Raw genomic sequence first — 24,844 nt, 5'->3', positions numbered from 1 at the left:
AATATTGTAAATATAGTAGCCGAGGACTTTGACATTGGATCGGACAGAATAATATCTATGTATAAGAAAAAAATTAAAATTCATCTAACACAAGGAACAATGTTTGACATTAATCCTTATAACGATTCAACATCTACAGAAGTAAATTTTACGCTTTTGACGAGTAGTTACATCAGATTCTACATATCGGAAGAACCTGTATCGGATGCTGTATCGGATGAACCTATACCGGATGAATCTATATCGGATAAATCTATACTGGATGAACATGTATAACCTGTATCGAATGAACATGCATATTGAAAATAAGATCAAATATGTTGTATAAACAACTGAAACCATTCGACGATGCATGGTTGAACAATATATGAAAGTGACATGCGTTTACATTGTAAACGTTACTATAAATAAAAGTATAGACATAAAGAAATTCCACTAATGTTAAAAATAAACTTGAACGGAAGTGACATGCGTTTACATTGTAAACGTTACTATAAATAAACACAAACATTGTGCACGGTATTTCAAATATAATGATAAGCGTTTACATTGAAAACGTTACTAAAAATAGGCGTTTACATTGTAAACGTTACTAAAAATAGGCGTTTACATTGTAAATGTTACTAATAATAGGCGTTTACATTGTAAACGTTACTAATAATAGGCGTTTACATTGTAAACGTTACTAAAAATAGATTTACTTTATTTTACTATAGGTTTTAACAATAATTTGTTAAAATCTTTTTTTTCTTTTTTTTAATTGTCCAGCATTGGTCAGTCCGGACCAAAGACTAAATCTCTTTTTGGTTAAACCAAAGGTTTTCATTCGGTTTAACTAAAGATTTAAAAGATTTTAAGGGTATCAAGGGTACTAAGTTAGTATTTTAAGTTTAGGGCAAGGTTAAAGTCCACTTATAGAATAGGGACAAGGGGTCAGGGGGGTCAAATATGTCCTAGAAACATCATGTCTCTAACTACTGATGTGGAAGTTAATCAAATCCATAAAACAATAACAAAGACATAGTGAAAGTGCACCGCAATTAACCTGAAGTTCTCCGTAAAAAGGGGCATAATTCATGAAAAATTGGTGCAAGTGTTATGGCCGTTGTGTTATATGATGTGGGTGACGATGTGGGTGTTGATGTGGTACAATATTCTAAGTTTGAATCAAATATGTTTAAGATAAGTTAAGATAAATTTTATTTTGAGTCGGCAAGACAAGCAACAATACAACATAAGCAATATTTTCTTTCCCTTGGAGTATTTCATTGTAGAGAATTTCTCGATCTGCGAGCAGAGTTGTCGTTCGTGAATGAAATATCACCGGAAGTGCAAGAGAATGAAATATCACCGGAAGTGCAAGAGAATGAAAATTTCTGTCACTTTCTACAGAACGCTGGGTCAGCTAGGGTCAGTTCGTATTTTAAAATGTAGTTCAATACACGCACGAACAAATATATACACAAATGTTTACTAGTATTTCATGTTTACATATTAGCAATTAGGAGTGACCTGTCGCTTTTATTTTTAGATTTGTATTTTCCAGACTGTTCCATTTATTAAATAAGGGATTGAAAGATATTTGACGTTTTTAAAACTATAAATACATTTCAAATAATGTACAAACTAAAATGTATCGGTAGCTCAGTTGGTACAATTGAGGAATCTTGTTAGTGATTTAACTTTTGCGATTAAGAGGCTGTGGGTTCGAATCCCACACTGTGCGATTTGTTTTATGATTGAATTTGTTTTACTTACATTTTCATGTTGTTGTTTTTATTACAATTTATTTCATCATTTATCAATTTTTTATTTCATTCGTACAATTTCAATATATTCAATACATTTCAAACACACGCGTCCAATGGAGCATCTTCATACTTGCTGTTGGTGTAACTGTTAGTTTCCTCCGAATCAGTGTCATCAGCTAATTGAGTGACCAAATTGTTAAGAGCTTTGTCAACCATGCTGAATAATTCACAATCAAGAAGATATTTGAAAAACCTATATTATATTCGAAAATAGCAAAAGGATACAAGTAATGCGATTCAAATACATGTTTAACATTATCATCATTTTAAAACGTATGTTAGCAAAATATAAAATGAAAAAATAAAATTCATCTCCGTCGGAATTCGAACTCACATAAGTTAGATTCTAGAGCCATCACGCTTACCACTGCACCAATGCGTCTTATTGTCGAACAGGACAGTCATTTAAATATCTATTATAAAAGTAAGTTATAAAAAAGTAGGGTACCCCTTTATTGAAGTGGTTTATTCCAGTAACCTTTCAAATCTATTAATAAAAGCGACAGGTCACTCCTAAATGCTAGTAGATGGTGTATAAACACACTTTTAGTCTTTTTTTTCCTGGAAGGACATGAGTCAACCAGCTTGAAAGAAAAGACATTTCTTGCTGATACAAGATGTGTTTAACCAAAGTTAATAATTTTGACCCTAAGCTCTGTCTTTGCCTTTGAAATGTAGAATTAGTAACATATGCCAAAATATGTTAAAGCCAGACTTTCTCAAAAACTATAATACTTTATGTGAAACAAGCCATTGGAATATATCTAAAACTGAAAATAACAAGCTTAAACACATTTTGGCTTAGTTTAATCATCGTCAAAGGAAGAATTAAAGACTAATAATATCTGTCATGTGTTTACCAATCGGATAGAAATATCCGTCCCGAGGGCACCTGCGCATTGGGCGGTAATGAGGCTTGCCAGTCCGGTGTGCAAGACAAAGCCTTTAGGCCATTATATTATCATAAGTCGGTCAAGTCGATCATGGAAAATATTTCCATCGGCGTAGCTTTCTTATTTCAATTTATGCACGTTTGTAAACATTCAGTCTATCACGTATGTTGTTAGCTAAGATATATCAAAGGTGAAGCACAGTGCATATAATACAAAACAATTTCGGAGCGCCTTTATATGTAAATGTGCTTTACATATCAAATTAAACCAAGCTACACATTTTTATTTTTAGCTTTAAAACCACATTTATTTCACTGGCATGTTTCTCATTATCCCTTGTGTAACAACTTTTGCGTCGCAAGTTGCTAAAGTAAATAAACTTTCAACATTTGAAGCTGCTCTTCTGGGGTTGCTCAGCCGCAGACTACGATCTTTAAAATAATACTTTTAAAATTGTGTACACGCTGTTCGTAGAGATATGATTTTTTTCAAAAATGCGAATCAGCACTTGAAAGGCATTATTTTTGACCGGAATCATGTAAGAAATATTTCAATTTGAAGTATTATTTAACAATTTTATCATGTAAATATTTAGAACATCAATAGAGACTTCATGACACCTTATTCCAAACATGACCTACGATGTGCTTAAATATGGCATCATATCCACTTTAGTCTAGATAACGTTTCTGCTCTTCGACCTGTGCGATTTAGTAGTGCCATATCACTAGCGACACAAACAAAATTTGGGGAAAAATGAAGTTTGTATTTTGTCTGGCGTTTTTTATTTCTGGTAAGTAAGCTAATAATTTCCTCTTACCATGTTAATTTAATAAAGTAGAAAAAGGGGAAACCCAAAGGTCTGGTTTTCGGGATAAACGATAGTCAAGTGTAGTATCAGGGTGGCTAGCCAACGTGACTTTTTGATATCGTACATACGGGGAAAACCGCTCGATTCATGTAACAGTTTTGCTTGTAAAACTCCTTGTCACTTGATGGATTTTAATAAAATGAAAAGCGTTGAATACAGAGAAATGAGTGCGTTCGCCCTGGCTCCAGTGTTTACGATATCTGCATATTACATGTACATGCAAAAAAAAAATTGGGCGAAATGTTTGAGAAAAGTATCAAGAATTTCTGACACACTTTGTAGCAAGGAAACAACACATTTTCCTTTGACGCTCTTAATCTTATTAAAATGTATCAGATAATCAGTAAACTGTAAGCGCAAATGTAACCTGAAGCGATTTTCCCCGTGTGTACGATACCGAAAACAACGTGGGTTGTCCACCCTGTGTCTTTAGATAGTTTTTATAGTGCTGTAACGAAATTCAAAACATCTTTTTATATGCACATTAATGTACTCTTTATGTCGTTTAAGCGGCATTTTGTGCGGATTTCAACGGCGGAGATGGGCAGTGGTATTGTGGTATCCTAGGTAATGAAGACTGTATGACGCATCACCTAGAAGAAAGATGTGGAACAAATGGCGTTACATATAGAAACATGTGAGTAGTAGAGCAGTCATACCTTAAATTTGAGATTTCAGGAAATCAAGATTGACATTCCGTTCTAAAACCTGTTCTCAAGTAAATTAATACGTACGTTCATCCAAAGGCTACATTCTTGCGTCCTGACGGAATCTTTCGTGCACATGAGTGTGCTAAACTTTTTTCTCCATTTAATTCGTTAATTGCTGTTTTCACGTTTTTCTTAACCAAATCACTGCTAGAATTTTTAATTAGGCGAACATTGACTCCTTACTGCAAAAGCAGGATTGTGACAAGTTATGCGGATAGAGAACACTAAATCATCCTTGTCATTAATTTGAAAATTAATGTTCTCACTGCAACGATACGCCCCCTTTTAACACACATCGTAAAATCAAAGATGTAGTAGTTACCGAAGGTTATAATAGCTTTACAGGGTTAAATTTTAGTTCTTTCATTATTTTCAGGTGTGCACTTGGAAAGGCTCATTGTTCGGACGGTACCATCAGTCAGGCTCACACTGGTCCCTGTATCAACACCGTTAATTCGACAAGAAGTCCACAGGAGGTCGTTCACGGAAGTGCGGTTAGAATGGACTAAATTTTACTTTTTTTCTTTTGTCTTTATTTTACGTTTTAACAAAACTGTTCATTGCCTGTTGCTTATTAAATATCTTGTTAACTCACTGTCTTTTTTCTAATACTCTGAATGTTGGCACAGTAGAACTTCCGCCTTCAAATGTAGTGGTCACGAGCAAAACCCTCTCTTAGTGACGATTCAATCAAAGACAGTTCTTTTGGCACTACTATTAAATAAAGTAATTAGGTAATTGTTTTCTCCTTTAAAGTACTTTTTCACCTTCGCCTCCTTTCAAATGATGCTTTTTTATTTCATGTACTTTTCTCCTTTAAATTATTCTCCTCCTTTAGATAATGATTCCCGCTTTCATGTTATTTATATTTCGATTCGTGTATTTCTGTCTACCTTTCATACAATTATTTTCTTCTTTCATGAAATGTTTTCTACTTTCAGGTAATTTTCCCCTCTATGTAAATGATTTTCTATTTTCAGGTAATTCGTTCCCTACTTTATGTAACAATGTTCTTCTTTCGTGTCATTCTTTTCTCCTGCCATGTTACTATATTTTTTCTTTCATGATTATTAGTTTCTTGTTTTAAGTAACTATTTCCTCTTTCAGGTAATTATTTTCTCTTTACAGACATTTGTTTTCTCTTTTTTTCCTCCTCGTTAAGAACGTTACACATATGATGGCACGTACGTCTGTCCGTCTGCATAACCTAATAACCATTCAAGGTATTAATTTTAAACTTAAAATATATATACAGGATGCGATAAGACAATGTGCAGAGCGCACAAACCATGTCATAAGGTGAAAGGTCAAGGATACTTCAATGTCAAATTTGTCCATCATATTTCATGTCCAGACTGTATGACTAAATAACCATTCAAGGTATTGACTTCAAACTTGGCCTATGGAAGGTAGGTGGTGATGAGAGAAAAGTGTTAAAGCAGTGTGGCATACATGAGTAGGAAGAAAACCTAATTGTTTTTTGTGTACAATATTTGTCTTGTTGAAATATAATTGCAACTGTGAAGCTATATATGTCGTTCATATATCTTAGATATGGTAGGCAAAATTGAGATTGGTCTATATATATATATATAATTGCCTGGATTCTGCTTATTCCATTAAAAAAATGAAATAACGTAAACATCTTTTAATTTATCGGGAAAAACACCACTGTAATCGCATGTACTCCTCCACCCCCACATTAATTCTCTCCCCTCCAAAAAATCACGTTTAGTTCCTTGTGCCTTAGTTTCCCGTCACACAAGACCCTGACCACCAACAACAGCCTTATAACCCGCCCCAACTCTCTGACATAGACAAATTAAAAGAAAAAGCTTCCAATTTATTTTACTTCCCCTTCGTCTGATCTAACATCATCGGGCGTATATTGCCTCGCTTTGCAGAGTTCTTGTTTCCCCTTTCATGTAATTTCAGTATTGATGTTTACGTTATTTCATTTTTTTCCATTCTTTCAGGTAATTTTGGACTTTCAGTGCATCTTGCTTGGTCACAGAGGATGTGAGCCAGCTATGAATGAGAAAATATGTGGCACTGATGCCAGAACATACATGAATTTGTACGTATGCTGTTGGCCCACTATCACTTCTCCTTTGGTATAGAACAGGCATTTTTAGACATGAATTGCGAATTGCATAACAAAATTGCAGCAGTGGCATCTATGTATTTCTAAAGTTTAACGCTATTCAAGTCGGTCAGAACTAGCAAAAATTATCATTCATGAATAATGAACATTTTTGCTATACTTAAATGTTCACAATCACTGTCCACACTGTTCATACACATCTGTCACGACTGGCTGGTCTGGGGTACTTTTTAATCCTTCCGCACAGAAATGTAGTCCTGCAGAAAACAGATAAAACACCCTTTAAGACAAAATTTACACAATGTCTATAATGATTTGAAACATAACCAATCAAAATTGAGATGGTTTCAAACTGGAGACTTCACAATTTCAAAGAACCTCTCCCCCGGAAGTACTTCAATATCGGGGTGACACCGTATGCAAACATTCTGTCTGATTGTGTTTACTGGCAAAAAGAGCAAAGATGGGGATAGTAACGACCTAAAACCTGTAACGTTTCCGTTACATCTGTCCGTCCGATACATTTAAGTTCTTAATTTTCTTCAAACATGAACAATAATCCTTGGTTTCGTACAGCGTAACTGCGAACAAAAATCCTATTTAACTAAAACGAACACTATGCTTTTAAGTTTGGAAAGTGTTTTGCACCATCCTGGTCCATTTATTCTTTTTATTATATATCAGAGAATGTCAGTAGAAGTTTATGCCCAGACTAACGAGTTTGATTACACAACTATTTCATTTTATATTTCAGCTGCGAATATGAGAAAGCCAGATGTCAACACAGGGATCTCCACGTAGCCAAGCTTGGCGACTGCAATGCCTAAATGCCTTTGCATCAGTGTCAGTTATGTCAAAGTATTTACAAGTCAACAATATGTCCATTTTGAATAAAATATGTAAAACTAGTCTTTCTCTTATCATCCCCAGCTTTTGATATAATTGAAGTGGCATATCATAGTAGGTTACCCCTTTTGAAAGTATATCAATTGCTTTCCCGATTGATAAAACTTTGAGCACGGATGTGCAGGCTGATCATGATCAATCGTATCGTATCCCAGCATAATAAGGGTTAAAATTCAAAATAATTTCTAAGATGACTTTCATTCATCAGTATATTAGGCCACACCAAATTAATTTCTTGGTAATTGGATTTTTTTTTTCAAAAAAAAAAAATAGGAGCGAGCGAGCGAAATAAAAATATATGGAGTTCACCTATTTTTGGAGCGGGCGAGGGGAGTTTTGAAGAAAAAAAAAAACAAAAACAAAAAACAAACCTTGTCACAAGAATCAACAAGCACTGCCAAAACATATCAAAAAGGCTTGAAAACACATAAAAGAACCAAACATCCTTAAATATTGATGGTTAATGACAAACTGTCCAAAGGTAGCCACTAAACACCTGACTTCAATATATCTTTATGTTTACCGGGACGCGCTACATTGTAATATTTAAAAACATTTGAAAGATGTAAACAAGCTGAAGGAACATAGGCGGATACAAGAAAATCTGGCAATTTAACCATACTTCGAGTGTAAAGAATTAATGTGTTGGCTAAATTTGTATCCTAGGCAAACCAGTGCCCTAGCTACATAAACAAAGGGTTTCTCCTTGGATTTTATGTTACTATCATGTAGTGTATAACAGAAATCATTATATGTATGGAAGACACTGCAATCACCTTACTATAGTACATTATGTAACCAAGATCTATATATCATAGCGTCTGTCAACTTCCAATGCAATTTCGCCAGATACCAGGAAATCCATCATCCACTGAATGCCAAATTTACATGTAAATTCAATGACTAATTTTGCAGTTTCTGTTATTCTTTGTTTTAACATTTAACTTTGGCAGATAAAGAAAGACATACTTTTGATGCTGCAAGTCATAACAATACATGCATTTTCATGTTCAGTTTCTTTTTGATAAATAGATCTAGATCTAATGATACCCATTAAAAATCAGATAAAAATGGTCTATAAACAGTAAAATGATATTCTTGTATTTCAACTCTACTTGAAAATAATAAAAAAGTAAGCTTTTAATTAATGCATGTTTTCTTGGCTTGAGATTTTGTATATATGCTCTTTGGGTTTTCTTTTTGCCCTATTTTAAGTTCCATGTGCGTAGTACTACCACGTGCGTACCCCTTCTCCACTAGAAAATTGTGTTCATTTTACATAGCTGATAGAAGCAATATAATATAACATCCCTGTCAGCAATACTTTATTTCTTACGAGTTATATAAGGGTAAACAGCAGGATAAGCATAAAATATTTTTATGCCTCTGGCTCTACTTAACTTTTGGAATAGGTGAATGTGTGGATGTCAAATGCTTGAGCCCTAAATAAACTCAAACTCATGTATTTTACAAATGTCAGATTGTATTACACAAGCACATGTACATGTATGCAGTTCCATTTCCCATAATATCTGTCCTAAAAATGCACAAACAGACTAGACAACTTTTTACCCATTTTTGGTCTCAAGCTAATGTGTGCACATGATGGATTCATGGACTGAGTATGTAAGAGAACTTCATTCTTCCTGTGTGTACACAAATATTAAAATATTCACTGTATTTGACAGGAGTCTTTTTTTTTTAGACTAAGCGGCAGTTTCTAAACAATAGCAACTGCCTTCTTGGGGGTAATGTGTAATCACAACAAATTTCTGACGATAGAATAGTTATTACTATAGCTGCCTGACACAATTACTGTTGCACCACACATGGAAATGAGAATTATATTTCCATGATGTAACACTTGATGTACGTGTAGTCTAAATTGAATTATACCACCTGTTCATCATTTAACTGCTACCCAATTATTGCTGATATATATCTGTATAATTTTAACGATCCATCAAAACTTTTGTTCTTATCACCAGTTATTATTTGATGACACTGTTTTAAATAATGAGATGCTGAAGAAAACGACTTGCGTGAACTCTTCCATAATGACCTCTCTAAGATTTAATTACACAATCTAACTGTTATATCGGCTGTCAACTTTGCATACTTTGCAATTGTTGAGACAAATACAGAGCCTGAAACATGTTATTCTGGTGTTTTAATGGACAATTTTGATTAAAAGTATTAAATTTTATTAATCCCTTTCGCTACACAGTGAAAAACGACACCTACACAGTGAAAAAAGGTCCGCTCTGAAATTTTGAAACCAGTCTGCAAAAACTGAAGCGAGCGGAAGCTGATTTTCAAAAAAAAAATCTAAAAGAAAATGGAGCGGGAAATCCTTTGACCAAGTAATCAATTTGGTGTGGCCTTATAGTGAATATTTTGCATTCTGTTTTTGTTTGTTTACATTTCGTAACATGTGCACACTGCTGTGATGACCGGATGTTTATTAGTTCATAAGTTTTTTTCTGTAACGTTGAAGAAAGCATATTCAAACATGTGTAGTATCTCTGCAATTTTAAATAATACGACAATATGACTAGTGCACGATGGATTGTAAATTACCGTTTGTATCCATTAACTCGGTTAAGGTCAAATAATCTGCAATAATGTTAATTTCTTTCTTCATACTGACACTGATATTTTCTAAAAAAAAAACAAAAAAACATTTTCTTTTTAGGTTCATCTCGAGTCAGAGATAAGGAGGACTTTATAGTAGAGATATCTGTTTTGAAGGACTCTAACGACTATGCCAGTCTACCATTCATCGGACTGCGCATGTTTTAGGTGAGAAATGTACAACTGAAATGGGTTAGTTCATTTTCCCGTTCATGACCATGGTTCTTATAGTATACATAGGGGTAGGGTATAACATGTACAGACATGTTTCTAGTCTGATGCCAGTGGATAAATCAAGAGAAGTAATTTACATGTCAATATCAATTTGCATTAATCATCATGTTCGTTGAATCGAAAAGCACGATATTAGAAGACAATCCCAAAAGTGAATAATTTGTAAACAAAAACAGCGATGCCCGGATGTGGTGTTGCCTGGATATGGTGATGCGTTGATGTCGCGATGCCTGGATGTCTGCCGATACAGGCGATTTGAAAAGGAGTAGAAACGCCTACATGACACGTATAGTACTTTATGAGATAGTACTTTATGAGATATAAAGCGAAAGATCACTAAACTAGAGATGGTACCTACCCAAGTAAATCTAAGGGGAACAACTCTGAATTGACCAATAAACTGAAGCTAACATAAAACATCAATCTGACTAAAGTACTTGATCTTCTAAACGAAGATCTGAGAACGACCCATTCACATTCGTCTTCTGTAGATTTTGGATTTCCAGTATTGCTATTTTTATTTTATCCAATCAGACGATTTGTTCGAATGTCAAAGAGTAACAAAAATGTGCAGTCATTCCAGGGCTCGAACCCGGGACCCCTCGCTTACAAAGCAAGTGACCTACCGATTGAGCTAGGCGGCTATCTGATACATTATGACATAAGAATTGTAAATATCAAAAGTCAAGGCTACAGGTAGATTTGCAAGATGTTGTAAGTTAGGCTCTGATTGGCTAGCGAAAGGGTCGTCAGAACGAGGCAATGAATAGGTCGTTCTCAGATCCTATGCGTAGCGTAATAGGAGATGTACTTTAGTCAGATTGCATAAAACATTGGACAAAAGTGAAAGAAAAATCAGATAGGTCCTTTTTCCGACAACTGATCAGGCAGACAAAATATGACCTACATTAATTTTTTGTTTAAATTTCATTGTATTCAATATACAATATGCACACTTTTCTCATGGCTTACACTGACAGTTGTTTTATACGTTGTAGTGAGGTCCTGATAGAAAGTTTAGTTATGCATGAAGATAATGTAAAATTATGCATAAATTCCTTTAAAGAAGATTTACGAAATTAAGAAACGGTATTAAGTTCTGATCTTTTTGTCAAAGTTATTTATTGTTCTTAATGGTGATACATTGGTTTACACAAAATTTATATATTAAAATGTAAAATTTCTATATCCAACAATGAGAAATAACAAACAAAAAGTTAAACTAGTATCACTTTTGTGTAACAAAGTAGCTAGATTGCGTATATTTATCACTTAAATGAATCATTTTGAAAGTGTTTCTTATGCTTTAGTCATTTGGAAGAGTTTCTCTTACTGTTCAGGAGCTATAAGGTGTTTTATTTATTGTTTTTAACAAAGTGAGCGAGTAACTTCAGATATCAACATTAATCTATAACCTAAACTGTTTACACAACTTGAAAAAGAAAAAAGTTTGTTAGGGCCTCTCATTTACAATTATATCAGCAATTATCACCTGAATTGAGTGCATTTATGAATGGGAAATATTGATGGTAAAATAGTGTAGGGGTTTTGTTTACGTTATAAAATCTTTAATAACTTCTTTCAGGTAAATTTTTGGTATGGTTTTGGCAAGCTTATGATAAACAGCATGTCATTCTCTTTCACTCTGAATTTTTTTCAAGCGTTTTAGACTCTTGGCTAGTCTTGGATTTTGACTTTATTAAAAGACAAAAGGAAGTTCAGTATAGGCTCTTTCAGAGTGCTGAAAGTAGACTAAACTTACACTATACTCTATTGAATTTATTTAGCTGTGGAAACTTTTGATATAGACTATAATTGGGGAAATCCTAAAATCATTATAAAACGGTCAATACAAGAGTTGTCCATTTTGCTTCAGATATTTTGAAAAAGTCGTTTTTTAAATATCAAATAATTCTATTTTTACATGGAGAAGAGGAAAACCATAAATATATTTAGAATATTGGTGCACTTAGCTATCATTTCACTCTGAAAAAAATATGTAAAGATGAATTTGAATTTTTGAGGTACCATCTCTAACTAAATTACGCAGTCGACATACAATGTAATGACACAGTCGACATTAAAAGTAATGATATGTTCCGCATTCAAAGTAGTGACTCAATAGACATTTACCGTGCCGACACAATCGACATTCAAAGTAGTCACGAAATCGACATTCAACAAAGTGACGCATTCCACGTTCAAAGTTGTGACACAGTTTACATTCAAAGTAGTTAGTCTGCCAATATCTGAGGAAAATGTAACTTCTGATGGCATTCTCTAGATATGGAGTGCATTCCCAAATAAACTATGTGGTTATGCACTCGAGTTATTTTCATTTAACCCCCTAAGCACGTTAACATCGATGACGTCATCAGCGCTCGCCTTCCGCTGACGTTACTCAAAACAACATGGATGCGGTAACGTCACAAGATCAACGTAGTTACATAAAAATCGAGTGCCGCCGAAACAAGAGAGCCAGGGATTTTTTTTTTTTGCCTTAGAAGAAGCTTGCGGCGAATGCTCTCTTTCATATTCTCAAGTACTGTAGCGAGATGGGTAAATGAATTGAGCCGCGCCATGAGAAAACCAACATAGTGGCTTTGCGACCAGCATGGATCCAGACCAGCCTGCGCATCCGCGCAGTCTGGTCAGGATCCATGCTGTTCGCTTTCAACGCCTATTGTAATAGGAGAAACCGTGCGCAGGCTGGTCTGGATCCATGCTGGTTGCAAAGCCACTATGTTGGTTTTCTCGTGGCGCGGCTCAATTTAAGAACAGTAGAATTACAGTGAAAGACCACCAGCATGCTGGACGGAATATCAGTGCAACGGACACATATAATATAGAAAAAGTGAGAAAACTATTGAAAACAGACAGAAGACTTACATGTGAAGAGATAGCACAGGAAATGGACATTAGTGTTGACTCCGTTCATTCGATTTTTCGGAACAGATTAAAAATGCGCAAGGTTTCCGCGCGGTGGGTGCCCCATCGTCAGACGTCAGAACAGGCAGAACGCCGCTTAAAATCGCTACAAACTTGCTTTCGCGCTTTAATGTAGAAGAACGGAAGTTTCTATCCAAAATTGTAGCAATAGATGAGACGTAGATAAGTTCTGACAAGTCGGAAATGAGACGACAGTCAGCAGAGTGGCATACTCCGAATTCTCCCATGCCAGCAATGTTTCATTGGATTCAATGGATAAATCAATCAACTGATGATATTCGCGTATGATATTTGCGGAGTTCTGACAAGCCACAAGGTTCCGGTCGGTCAGACTGTCAACAGTGCATACTACATAAGGTATATTAAAAATGCTTGAGACCAGCAAGGCGTAAAAATCGCCGCCGGACAAATCATATACTTCATGACAACGCAACCCCACACAGGCTCTCAGAGCGTGACGTCACTGACTGCGAACGCTTGATCATCCACCATACTCACCTGAGAGTAGCCCCTGTGACTACGACTTTAGAGAATATGAGGGGAATTCGATTTACTGAATTAAGAATAGAAAATCTGCCGGAAAGATAAAAGTCGGTCATTGACCACAAGGGAAGTTACCTTGAAGGATTATGACAAAGTTTGAACAATTAATATTGTAATTAAGAATTTATGTGATTGTTCGCATTATATTGAATGACACTCGTATAGAGCGGTCGACTTCAGGTTTTTGTCTTATTTCTCACAGCGTCTCTCTAGACTGACAAAGGTTTGGAACAAAATGTCAATATTCGTAAAACTTTACACTACTTAATACATGCGTGCAACAATCAGAAACATGCTTCAACAAAGACACGATTTTTAGATAAGACCCTTTGCCAATTGCACATCGTTTGATACACTAAGTGCTTGTATTGTACTGGATTTAAGGATTTTGCGAGAATAAAGAAAATGGAATCTTTATTTATACTGTCCCTTCTTTTCATAGGTAAGAAAAAATCATTTTGTGAACCATAAGTGGCAGACATGTGGTCATCGTAATAAGTAATCACAATCAGATGTTACGAATTACATTTTGTTGTAAGTAATCAAATAATTTTGAAAACAATTACCTTAGCTGGATCAGATCTGGAAAAGCGGCCTATGCTTCTTCATGAATGGAACTCTCGCGAAAAACTAGTATATTGATATGTAAACAGTGCTCTGTTCGTTCTTAGAATAAACGTTAGTATCCTTCCCAGTGACAGTGTTTTGTGGTGTCTTTCATTTTTAATGTAGCATGAACTATAGTATGGCTTTATGAAGAATCTTTGTAAACAAATTAAATTTACTACTCAATACTACTTTATCATCCGGAAACTGGGGAAAAAAGACCCACCACGACCTAGTGACCTACTTTTTTCGCACACAAAAACTTCATGAAAATCATTCTTATAATAAAGGTAATATAAAACTTTTATGGTGGGGGACAGTTTAGGCTCTACCTGAATAAATTTTTTTCACAACTTTATCTGCAAACTTATTCAGTCAGTCTCTTTTTCAGTATAGTTTTAAGAATATAGATAAGTAACTGTCTTACACTGTAGAAACTAAATGTGATTGAAATTTAACTAAATACACTGATATATGTACATATTGCTACATTAATTCAATAAAATTTTGAGACATTAAACACATTTTCTTGGCCTAGTATATGTCACTGTCGATTTGAAATTAAATTCTTGCATATCTCATATTTTTCATGCAAAGCATGTATAATTAATATCATGGAAACACAAAAGAATACAGTTATTTTATGGTGCCTCTTAAAGCTATCTACCTACAATATGTTAAAGCTGTTAAAGGCTTGTATTTCTGTCATGATTATTTCAAATTTTTACATGTGTATTTCATAATAAATTACAGTATTGATGATGTCTCTTTACGTATAAAAAACACATGTAAAATAGTTCCAGTTATGTAAATTATGCTTGACCCAATTTTAAACAAGGCAAGTCATATATTTAAATGTAAATGTTTGTAAAGATCAGAAGTTTATCAGGTTGCCGGCATAAATGGTGGCGATCTGTTTAATTCAAGATTGTGTCCAAGATGACTGCAACAGAAGTACTGATGACTACAGTGTCTAAACACATCGTCATGTCTGTAATTTCATATAGATATTAATTACTTTTCTTACTAGAATATATCAGATTTAATGAGTATCTTTTTTACATTAATTGCCTAAAACTGTTATGACGATTAAAGGTCAAAAGGTCAAAAGATAATAAAACTCAAATATCAGATAGATAAAAGAATATAATAAGAATATGAATTCAGGACAATTTTCAGATTTCGAAAGTATTTATGAAAAAACATGTCCTGAAGTTCATTCTCGGTGAGCAGTATTCATAGTACTGTTAAATGCTACTCAGTTTACACAACTTAATGTGCAGTACTCACGACGCCGTGAACACTACTCAGTGAGCAGTACTCTCAGTGCCGTGAACACTACTCAGTGAGCAGTACTCTCAGTGCCGTGAACACTACACAGTGAGCAGTACTCTCAGTGCCGTGAACACTACTCAGTGAGCAGTACTCTCAGTGCCGTGAACACTACTCAGTGAGCAGTACTCTCAGTGCCGTGAACACTACACAGTGAGCAGTACTCTCAGTGCCGTGAACACTACTCAGTGAGCAGTACTCTCAGTGCCGTGAACACTACTCAGTGAGCAGTACTCTCAGTGCCGTGAACACTACTCAGTGAGCAGTACTCTCAGTGCCGTGAACACTACTCAGTGAGCAATACCCACAGTGCCGTGAACACTACTCAGTAAGCGGTATTCACAGTACCGTGAACACTACTAAGTGAGCAGTACTCACGGTACCATGAACACTACTCAGTGGGCAGTACTCAGAGTGCCCTGAACACTATTAAATGAGCATAACTCACAGTACCGTGATCACTTGTCATTGATCAATACTCACAGTACAGTACCGTGAACACTACTCAATTAGTACTCACGGTCCGTGAACACTACTAGTGAACAATATTCTGTAAAAAGAACTCAGAGCTGTGATCACTCCACACTGATCATTTGCAATGATCACTGAGAAATTGTAACCCCGTCACACTTAAGAGTCCTTCCCACTGAACAGTTTTTACTACACTAAACAGGGACACCGTTGTAAAAAAAAAATATGACCGTGCGACCACATACACGCAGCATCCCCCTTTTTCTCCTTCCCTATCTCCTTTTGGAATAGGTTATCATGCAGTCAATTAGTACACAAAGCGTAGAAAAAATAGTTTATATATGGCTTTTTTTACATTCAAGCAGGGTAATAGTGTCAACTTGTTTTCCGTTTTGACCACAGGCGCTGGAAGCTCTGTCTATAGTAGATATATGCATAAATCATAACCCACTCACCTAATATAGTATGAAGAGAGATCTAACCTGCAAATACTTTTTTTATTAATTGAGCTTCAAAAACCTTTGTTTTGATGAAATATATGCAACATATCCGGGGCCCAAAACTCATCCCAAAACTCGAATTCTTCGCAGGTCCCCTCCTGGAGAGAAATGACGATTTTGAAGGGTCCAGTTTCGGGCCGTTTCGGTGCGTAATTTTGAAAGTAGGTCAGTGCTTGGTCATCTGCGACCATCCTAGCATGAAATACATGCAAAATATCCGGGTCCCGAGACTCATCCCAAAAACTCGAATTCTTCGCAGGTCCCGACCTGCAGAGAGAAATGACAATGTACGGCTCCTTAACCTTAAAGGCACTGACCTCAAGATTTTGACTAAAATGATCCTTCTTTCAAATTGAAGTTTGGTCATAACATTAACATCAGACTACGAGTTTTTAGCTCACCTGAGCACAAAGCGCTCATGATGAGGTATTGTGATCACGCTGTGTCCGGCGTCCGTCGTGCGTGCGTGCGTCATGTCGTCCGTCCGTCATCAACATTTGTGTTTAAACGACATCTCCTCCAGAACCAGTGAATGGATTTTGATGAAACTTGGCCATGATGTTCCTTGGGCGGTCTTCTACCAAAGTTGTTCAAACGATTCCGCTTGATTACACATATAGGCTGCCAGAGCTAAAAATAGAAAAAAAAAACTTCAAAAACATCTCCTCCTAAACCAATGGTCCGATTTGAAATAATTTCACACAAATTGTCCTTATGTCACCCTCTACCAGGATTGTTCAAATAATACATTTTCGTCAAAAAAAAAACATGGCCGCTGAAAGGCGTGGTCAGTGTACCCTGTATGTATATAGTGGAAACTTTAAAAAAAATCTTCTTGTATGAAACTGCGTGCCCGATTTTAGAATGATTTTACACAAATGGTCATTGTGTGACCCTCTACCAAGATTGTTGAAATCATTTTGATACGTCAAATAACATGGCCGCCTGGCGGCGTTGTCACTTTCCCCTATATGTATATAGTTGAAACTTTAAAAATCTTCTTGCAAGCACGATTTTAAAAGAATTTTGCGCAAATAGTACTTGTGTGACCCTCTACCAAGATTGTTCAAATTATTTTGATTCGTCAAAAGACATGGCTGTCAGGGGACGTGTTCACTTTTCTTATCTGAATCAATAACAGCTAGAGGCTTGATATTTGACGTGTGACATCAGATTTGTTATGTCTACCATAATTGTTCAAATTATTGCCCTAGGTTCAAAAGTATGTGTGACATGTATATAAAGAAACCTTACTCTGTACTTATACAAACACGCTTGAAGCCTTGTACACAGGTGAGCGTTTTAGGGTCAATGCCCCTCTTGTTGTCTCTCAACTATTTTAAAAATGCGCTATCATGAAAAAAAGATGACCGCGTCGGGAATCGAACCCAGATCGCGGCCGCAATAAAGGCATTTTTCGCTGTCGTTGCAATTAACGCCATGGAGGATTTAGTGTTCAATGCGTGTAAATATAGATATTCATAATCGATGCAATTTTCCTCACATAAAGCGTTACAAACGCTTTTCGATTTTCATCATAAAAAGTAGTAAGAACAACTAATTCTCACGTGTTTCCGTAACATATAGTCTGTCAGTAATTAAGTTTTAATGCATTCGTAAGAAATACAGCATTAATTTTCAGATATCTTTTGTATTTGTTTTCTTACGATCTAGAGGTCAGTGCCTCTAATATAGGGTTTGTTTTTAGCTCACCTGAGCTTTTTGTGATCGCTCGATGTCCGGCGTCCGTCGTCTGTCTGTTTGACAACATTTAGCTTGTGTATGCGATAGAGGCTGTATTTTTCATCTTCATGAAATTTTGTCAAAATGATTACCTTCACTAAATCTTGGCCGAGTTTGAAAATGGGTCATCTAGGGTCAGAAACTAGGTCACTAGGTCAAATCAAAGAAAAGCATTGTGTATGCGATAGAGGCTGTTTTTTTTTCAACTGATCTTCATGAAATTTTGTCAGAATAATCATCTTGATAAAACCTAGGCTGAGTTTGAAAATAGATCATTTGGAATTAAACACTAGGTCACATCAAAGAAAACCATTGTGTATGCAATAGAGGCTGGATTTATCAATTGATCTTCATGAAATTTGGTTGGAATAATTGCTTTGAAAAAAATCTAGGTCGAGTTTTAATATGGGTTATCTGAGGTTAAAATTATAGAAAAATCTTGTGTATGCGATAGAGACTGTATTTTTCAATTGACTTTCATGAAATTGGTCAGAATGATTTCCTTAAGAAAATCTAGGTCAAGTTTGAATATGGGTCATCTGGGGTCAAAAACTAGGTCACTAGGTCAAATCAAAGAAAAACCTTTTGTATGCGATGAAGACTGTATTTTTCAATTGGTCCTCGTGAAATTTGGTCAGAATGATTGCCTTGATAAAATCTTAATATAATTTGAATATGGGTCATCTGGGGTCAAAAAGTAGGTCACCAGGTGAAATCAAAGAAAATCCTTTTGTATTCGATAGAGACTGTATTTTCAATTGATCTTCATGATTTTGTCAGAATGATTGCATTGATAAAATCTAGGTCAAGATTGAATATGGGTCATCTGGAGTCAAAAACTAGGTCATTAGGTTATATCTAAGGAAATACTTGTTTTAACTCAAGAGACCACATTTTTGGTCCAATCTTAATGAAAATTGGCCAGAATATTTGTTTCCATGAAATAACTAGGTCAAACATGTTTACACTATTATGGTGTGTTTCTCAGGTGAGCGACTTAGGGCCATCTTGGTCCTCTTGTTTTATCATATTTCATTTGAATATTTCTTTCAGTGTCATTTTGTCAGCAAAATTGGAATGGTGGACAGGGTGATTGGTATTGCAGCATGCTCATGAATGAAGACTGCACCTTACACCACCTGCACGAGAGATGTGGGACAGATGGTATCACATACAGAAACATGTAGGTTTTTAACACTTATCCTGCTAAATTTCTAAAATAGACTGGTCCATCATTAAATTTTGCCAATACCATTTATTAATCAAAGGGGTGTTCATTGAAAATTTGCTGTTCGAGTCGCGAACAGTGCAGACCATGATTGAACTGCACAGATGTATAGGCTGATCTTGGTCTGTACTGGTTGCAAGGGTAGAATCAGTTGTCGCCAGCAAACTAAAGGTGTAACTATGCTCTAAAAGTTTAACTTAAAACTAAGGACTTCAACAGTGACACACATTATTATCGTTTAGAGATAAGACTGAACATTTTATACATGTAGTAGCATATAGGTCTACTGATAATAATTTGCAAGATATGATAAAGATGATGTAACATTTTAAGTGCGTCAGCAGCCAAAATAAAAAAAAGGTTGTCATAATCATGAGGTGGGGTGATTTACAAAGGGGTCTGTTACAGCCCATGCAGTATATCAGCATCTACACTTTGAACCGTGGGTAATTCGAGATTTTTCCTTGTAATGCCTGGTCCGATAAGTCTTTTAAGTCTTTTATTTCTCTACACGTGTAGTTTTTACGATATCGCTTAAATGTTGGTAAGGGTGTAACACTGTAGCCTATTTGGAATCCATTATGTGACAAATACAAAAACACGTGTACATTAACATTGTTATATGTCAAAACCTGACGGAAATGGCGTTTTGAAACAAGACTGTGATTCCAGATAAGCCCACACCTACAACACCAGACTGTTAAAGAAGGGACAGATCACTTCAAGAACGCAATATATATATATATATATATATATATATATATATATATATATATATATATATATATATATATATATATATATATAAAGAAAAAATAAACAACATTACATGAGTAACATTATATTTGCCTACCGGTTTCGTTTATACTCATCAGGGCAAATAAAACAATATGGCGTCAATAAATGTGTAATTGCTAAGCAACGTCATTTTTGCGTACACATGTGTACACAACGTTAATATTGTAACGTCATCAGTTTTGGTTAAGTTTCGGTTTAAAAATATCAATGAAATAGCGTTCTTTAGATAACCTAGCTGAAACATCATTACTATGAAATTTGTAAAAAGGAAATATAGAAAATTTAGGAACGGTTTTAGAGCATAAATCTAAATGAGTACTTAAAGGTAATTGTCTTGTTGATGGGTCTCTTATTTGTTGGTCATGTACTGTCCTTCTATTTCTGAGTTTATCTCCTGTTTGACCAATATAAAATTCATTACATCCATTACAAACCAATACATATAATACATTTCGAACAGTACAGTCCATGCTTTCTTTAACATGAAATATTTTATTATTTAAACTGAAAGATGACCCTTCAATAATACAAATACATAAACTACATCTAGGGTCATTACATTTTTGTACTGATGGAAAAGTTCTGTTTTCATTAAATTCTGATTTAATAAGAATACTTTTTAAATTCGGAAGTTGTCTTTTACATTTTATGATTTTCGTGTCGTTTAGTATTCTTTTCATAGTATCATCATTTTTTAAAATATCCAAGTTACTTTTTAATATCCCAAATAGCTCCCTGCTTTTAGGATTGAATGTAGAAATATATGGTATAATATTTACACTTTTATTATTCTGAACGCTTAATAATGTACTTCTAGGTATTTGTATGGCTTTAATAATTCCTGTTTTAATAACTTGTAATGGGTATTTTCTTTCTACCAGAACCGCGGCCAATTCTTTCAAACGTGCTTTAAGTATATTTTTGTCTGAAACAATAGTACATATTCTCTAAATATTCATGACGTTACAATATTAACGTTGTGTACACATGTGTACGCAAAAATGACGTTGCTTAGCAATTACACATTTATTGACGCCATATTGTTTTATTTGCCCTGATGAGTATAAACGAAACCGGTAGGCAAATATAATGTTACTCATGTAATGTTGTTTATTTTTTCTTTATAATATACTTGATCCGGTACAAACTTTTACATTTTATATATATATATATATATATATATATATATATATATATATATATATATATATATATATATATATATATATATATATATATATATATATATATATATATATATATATATATATATTACAGATTGCTTGTGAATCTGTCATGGCACTCTGCTATTTCGTTTAATTAGCATCTATATCATATATGTTCTTTACTTTTAAGTTTTTACTTAATGTAGTTCTACAAATACATATGACACTTAAATAGGCCAGGGACATAACTATTCTTGAGTACTGCTTATTTACCAATGATCAAACTCGTTTTAAGGTGTGACATTGGTCAAGCCCACTGTAGAAACAATGTCACCAATCAGTTACATGAGGGCCCATGCATACAGTCCACTTCAACTACAAGGAGCCCCGAAGAAGTTATTCATGGAAGTGCTGTAAGAAACTATTTGGGTCATCATTTGTAAACAAGTTTTCCCTTATTTTGGTACAGTTTGGAATAGTTTTACATTTTCCAAATCATTGTTAAAGTCTACTCCTTCATTTATTTACTGTCTGTACGCCGCGAACTTGAACTTTATTAAATATTACAATGATTAGCTATATACGTCAAAATTTCTTATGTCTTCCATGTCTTTCATTCTGATATTATTTTTTGGTAGATTGATTATAATTCTGTAAGTATTCCCGAGCTTGTTTATTGATTTAATTATAAATTATCACAACGTAATTCAAGTTGTCCCGCATTTTGTTGATATTGTTGAAGTACTTTGAGATATTTTTCAGTCCATTCAATGTCTTATCATAACAGAGTCCGGCGCAAAGGGTTTAGGTGTGTGTGTGGGTGGGAGGGGGGGGGGGGGGGACGGGTGTTGCTCATCTCTTAACCAATCATGGATAGACTCGTTTATATCTGTTCTGCCATTGTTTTACTTAATTTATCCAGAGCTTCCGAATGATCTTTGATTGGATTATATTGGTACATTTTTCAACTAACGTTCTTTTTCCTCTCTTTTACAGATTATTCTGGACTTCCAATGTACATTACTAAGTCATCGTGAGTGCGAGTTTGCATACTATGAGAAGATATGTGGTACCGACGGAAGAACATATCCCACTTTGTATGAATATGTTTTCTCCTTGAGGTTGTGTGCCCGTGGGAGGACAATCGACAAATTGCATATTTTCCGTATAAGACTTCGGCAATCTCCGTTATTTTAAAGGAAAATCATGTTTGAGTTAAGCTATATTTACGCCCGAAGAATCAATGGAATGCGGAATCGCCTCACGAGAATAAATTGCCGAATGTCCTTTCGGGTCTCCTGCCTTTCGGTATCCAATCCACAAATAAGCAAGTTGTACATAGCAGTGCTGTTAAAATATATATACTATTGAAGCTCATATAATTTTGGTATCATTTAATCTGTTGTCTACTGAAGAAGAAAATATAAATTGCATGACAAAAATATGTTACAATTCTTTTTTATAGATCTACTTTATCTTATTTACTTCTTATTTACTTATTCTTGCTCGGTAATTCTCGTGCATTTCTCAACTTTCTCTTTCATCAAGTTCTAAAAACAATACATTTGATAAACAAATCAAGGAATTTCATGTCAAGTAAGTACAGAAATATACTCAGTTCCAAAAGAAAGTGTGCCCTTTTTAAAGTTTAAATACTTCAAAAAATTCCCCGACGTTTATGTTTCATTTTTTCATACATTAACTCTCAGGTATAACTCAAAATCTAAAATGCACACCAATTTGTTTACGAACTGATTTAAATTTTGGTACCAAACATTATAAGTTTTCATGAAAATAACCGAGAAAATATAACAGAAAACTAAGTGCACACTTTCTTTTGAAACTGAGCGTAGTATGGCTTACAAAGTTAATCTTAACTACAACAAATGAGCCGCGCCATGAGAAAACCAACATGGAATAGGCTTTGAAAGCGAACAGCATAGATCCTGATCAGACTGAGCGGATGCGCAGGCTGATCTGGATCCATGCAGGTCGCAGATGCTTTACGTTGGTTTTCTCATGGTGCTGCTCAAATGTAACTCTGAGATTAGCTGATGTTGAATGCTTTTGTCTGTATTTTTCAGTTGTGAATACGAAAAGGCTAGATGTACACACAGAGATCTTCACGTGGCAAAATTTGGGGATTGTTATGCTTAACTTACATACATGTAAATACAGCTCCCCAAAAAGGGACAATAAATTTACATTGAATAGTAAAAACTCTCTAGTATTATTTTATTTTAAGAAGAAGTTTCATCTAATTTCTTTCCAGTAATGAAAAATGTTTACGCCAACAAATTTGTCAAAATTTGGCAAAGGTGAAGTCGGTACTCTCTTACTAGTTTTTAACATTTTGAACTAAGTTGACTAAAAATAATTTATCTAAATTTAGAAATCTTTTAGATTTCTGTCATGTATCTGTTACAAAACCCTTTTACAGATAAGAGGTGCCGTGATAGGTCTTGTACATTTCATTACTTTGCATGGAAAAACCCCGATCAATCCGAGTATGCAATCATTCTGTTTAGTTGTGTACCTCTCCCAAATGGCACTCTTGTAGATTTCATAAACTGTCACAACATCTGCAATCTGGCGCCATGTAAAGAAAAGCCGCCCATTACAGTTACTTTGATAGACCAAACTGGATGTGCATTATGCACCCGTAGGAACTGTTATAAACACGCACTGATTGAAATCTGCAATACCGTAAAAGAGATACATAACTATCTGAGTGATTCGCCGATTTCTCCCTCATGTATCTTTAGATAGATGTTCTAAATACCTAGACTTTAAACAGTTTACGTTATTTAGAATAATACACATGCATCACATTGGTATACATGTAAAACGAACTCCAACAAAATATTGCTACAGAATAGATAAAACATTTGAGCCGCGCCATGAGAAAACTAACATAGTGGGTGTGCGACCAGCATGGATCCAGACCAGCCTACGCATCCGCGCAGTCTGGTCAGGCTCCATGCTGTTCGCTTTTAAAGCCTATTGGAATTGGAGAAACTGTTAGCGAACAGCATGGATCCTGACCAGTCTGCGCGGATGCGCAGGCTGGTCTGGATCCATGCTGGTCGCAAAGCCACTATGTTGGTTTTCTCATGGCACGGCTCATTTGAAAACATCACAAACTGAATAGCCTTATGGAAGTTTAGTGTTGACTCGAATTTAACGCTGATGCTTTCGAGCTTCCTGCTAAATCCAAATTCGATGCGAAGTCGAAATTCTTCTTTTTGAGAATTTGAATTTCGATCCTCAAGCTGTTCCATAAATTGGCTATTGACTGTAAACAAAATCAGATAATGGAGCGTCTATTCATTTCTTAATCCGTTC

At 35.0% G+C, this 24,844-nt stretch overlaps 2 protein-coding genes across 2 annotated transcripts; both read left to right on the top strand.

Annotated features, from left to right (window-relative positions):
• Positions 1 to 3,344: 3,344 nt before the first annotated feature.
• LOC123534701 (four-domain proteases inhibitor-like) lies at positions 3,345 to 7,297 on the top strand. The gene is made up of 5 exons (XM_045317052.2): positions 3,345 to 3,497; positions 4,086 to 4,212; positions 4,662 to 4,779; positions 6,262 to 6,362; positions 7,144 to 7,297. Exons 1-5 carry the CDS (start codon positions 3,461 to 3,463, stop codon positions 7,214 to 7,216), a joined length of 456 nt encoding a protein of 151 aa, XP_045172987.1. The 5' UTR covers positions 3,345 to 3,460; the 3' UTR covers positions 7,217 to 7,297.
• A 6,644-nt stretch (positions 7,298 to 13,941) lies between these two features.
• Positions 13,942 to 23,719, top strand: LOC123535051 (four-domain proteases inhibitor-like). The gene is made up of 5 exons (XM_045317577.2): positions 13,942 to 14,097; positions 19,361 to 19,490; positions 21,795 to 21,912; positions 22,496 to 22,596; positions 23,584 to 23,719. The coding sequence occupies exons 1-5, from the start codon at positions 14,061 to 14,063 to the stop codon at positions 23,654 to 23,656; spliced, it is 459 nt and encodes a 152-aa protein (XP_045173512.1). The 5' UTR covers positions 13,942 to 14,060; the 3' UTR covers positions 23,657 to 23,719.
• Positions 23,720 to 24,844: the final 1,125 nt, after the last annotated feature.

Source organism: Mercenaria mercenaria, chromosome 12, assembly GCF_021730395.1.
Source record: "Mercenaria mercenaria strain notata chromosome 12, MADL_Memer_1, whole genome shotgun sequence".
NCBI lineage: Eukaryota > Metazoa > Mollusca > Bivalvia > Venerida > Veneridae > Mercenaria > Mercenaria mercenaria.
The sequence above is the reverse complement of the archived record's forward strand: the minus strand, read 5'-3'. Positions and strand labels throughout refer to the sequence as shown.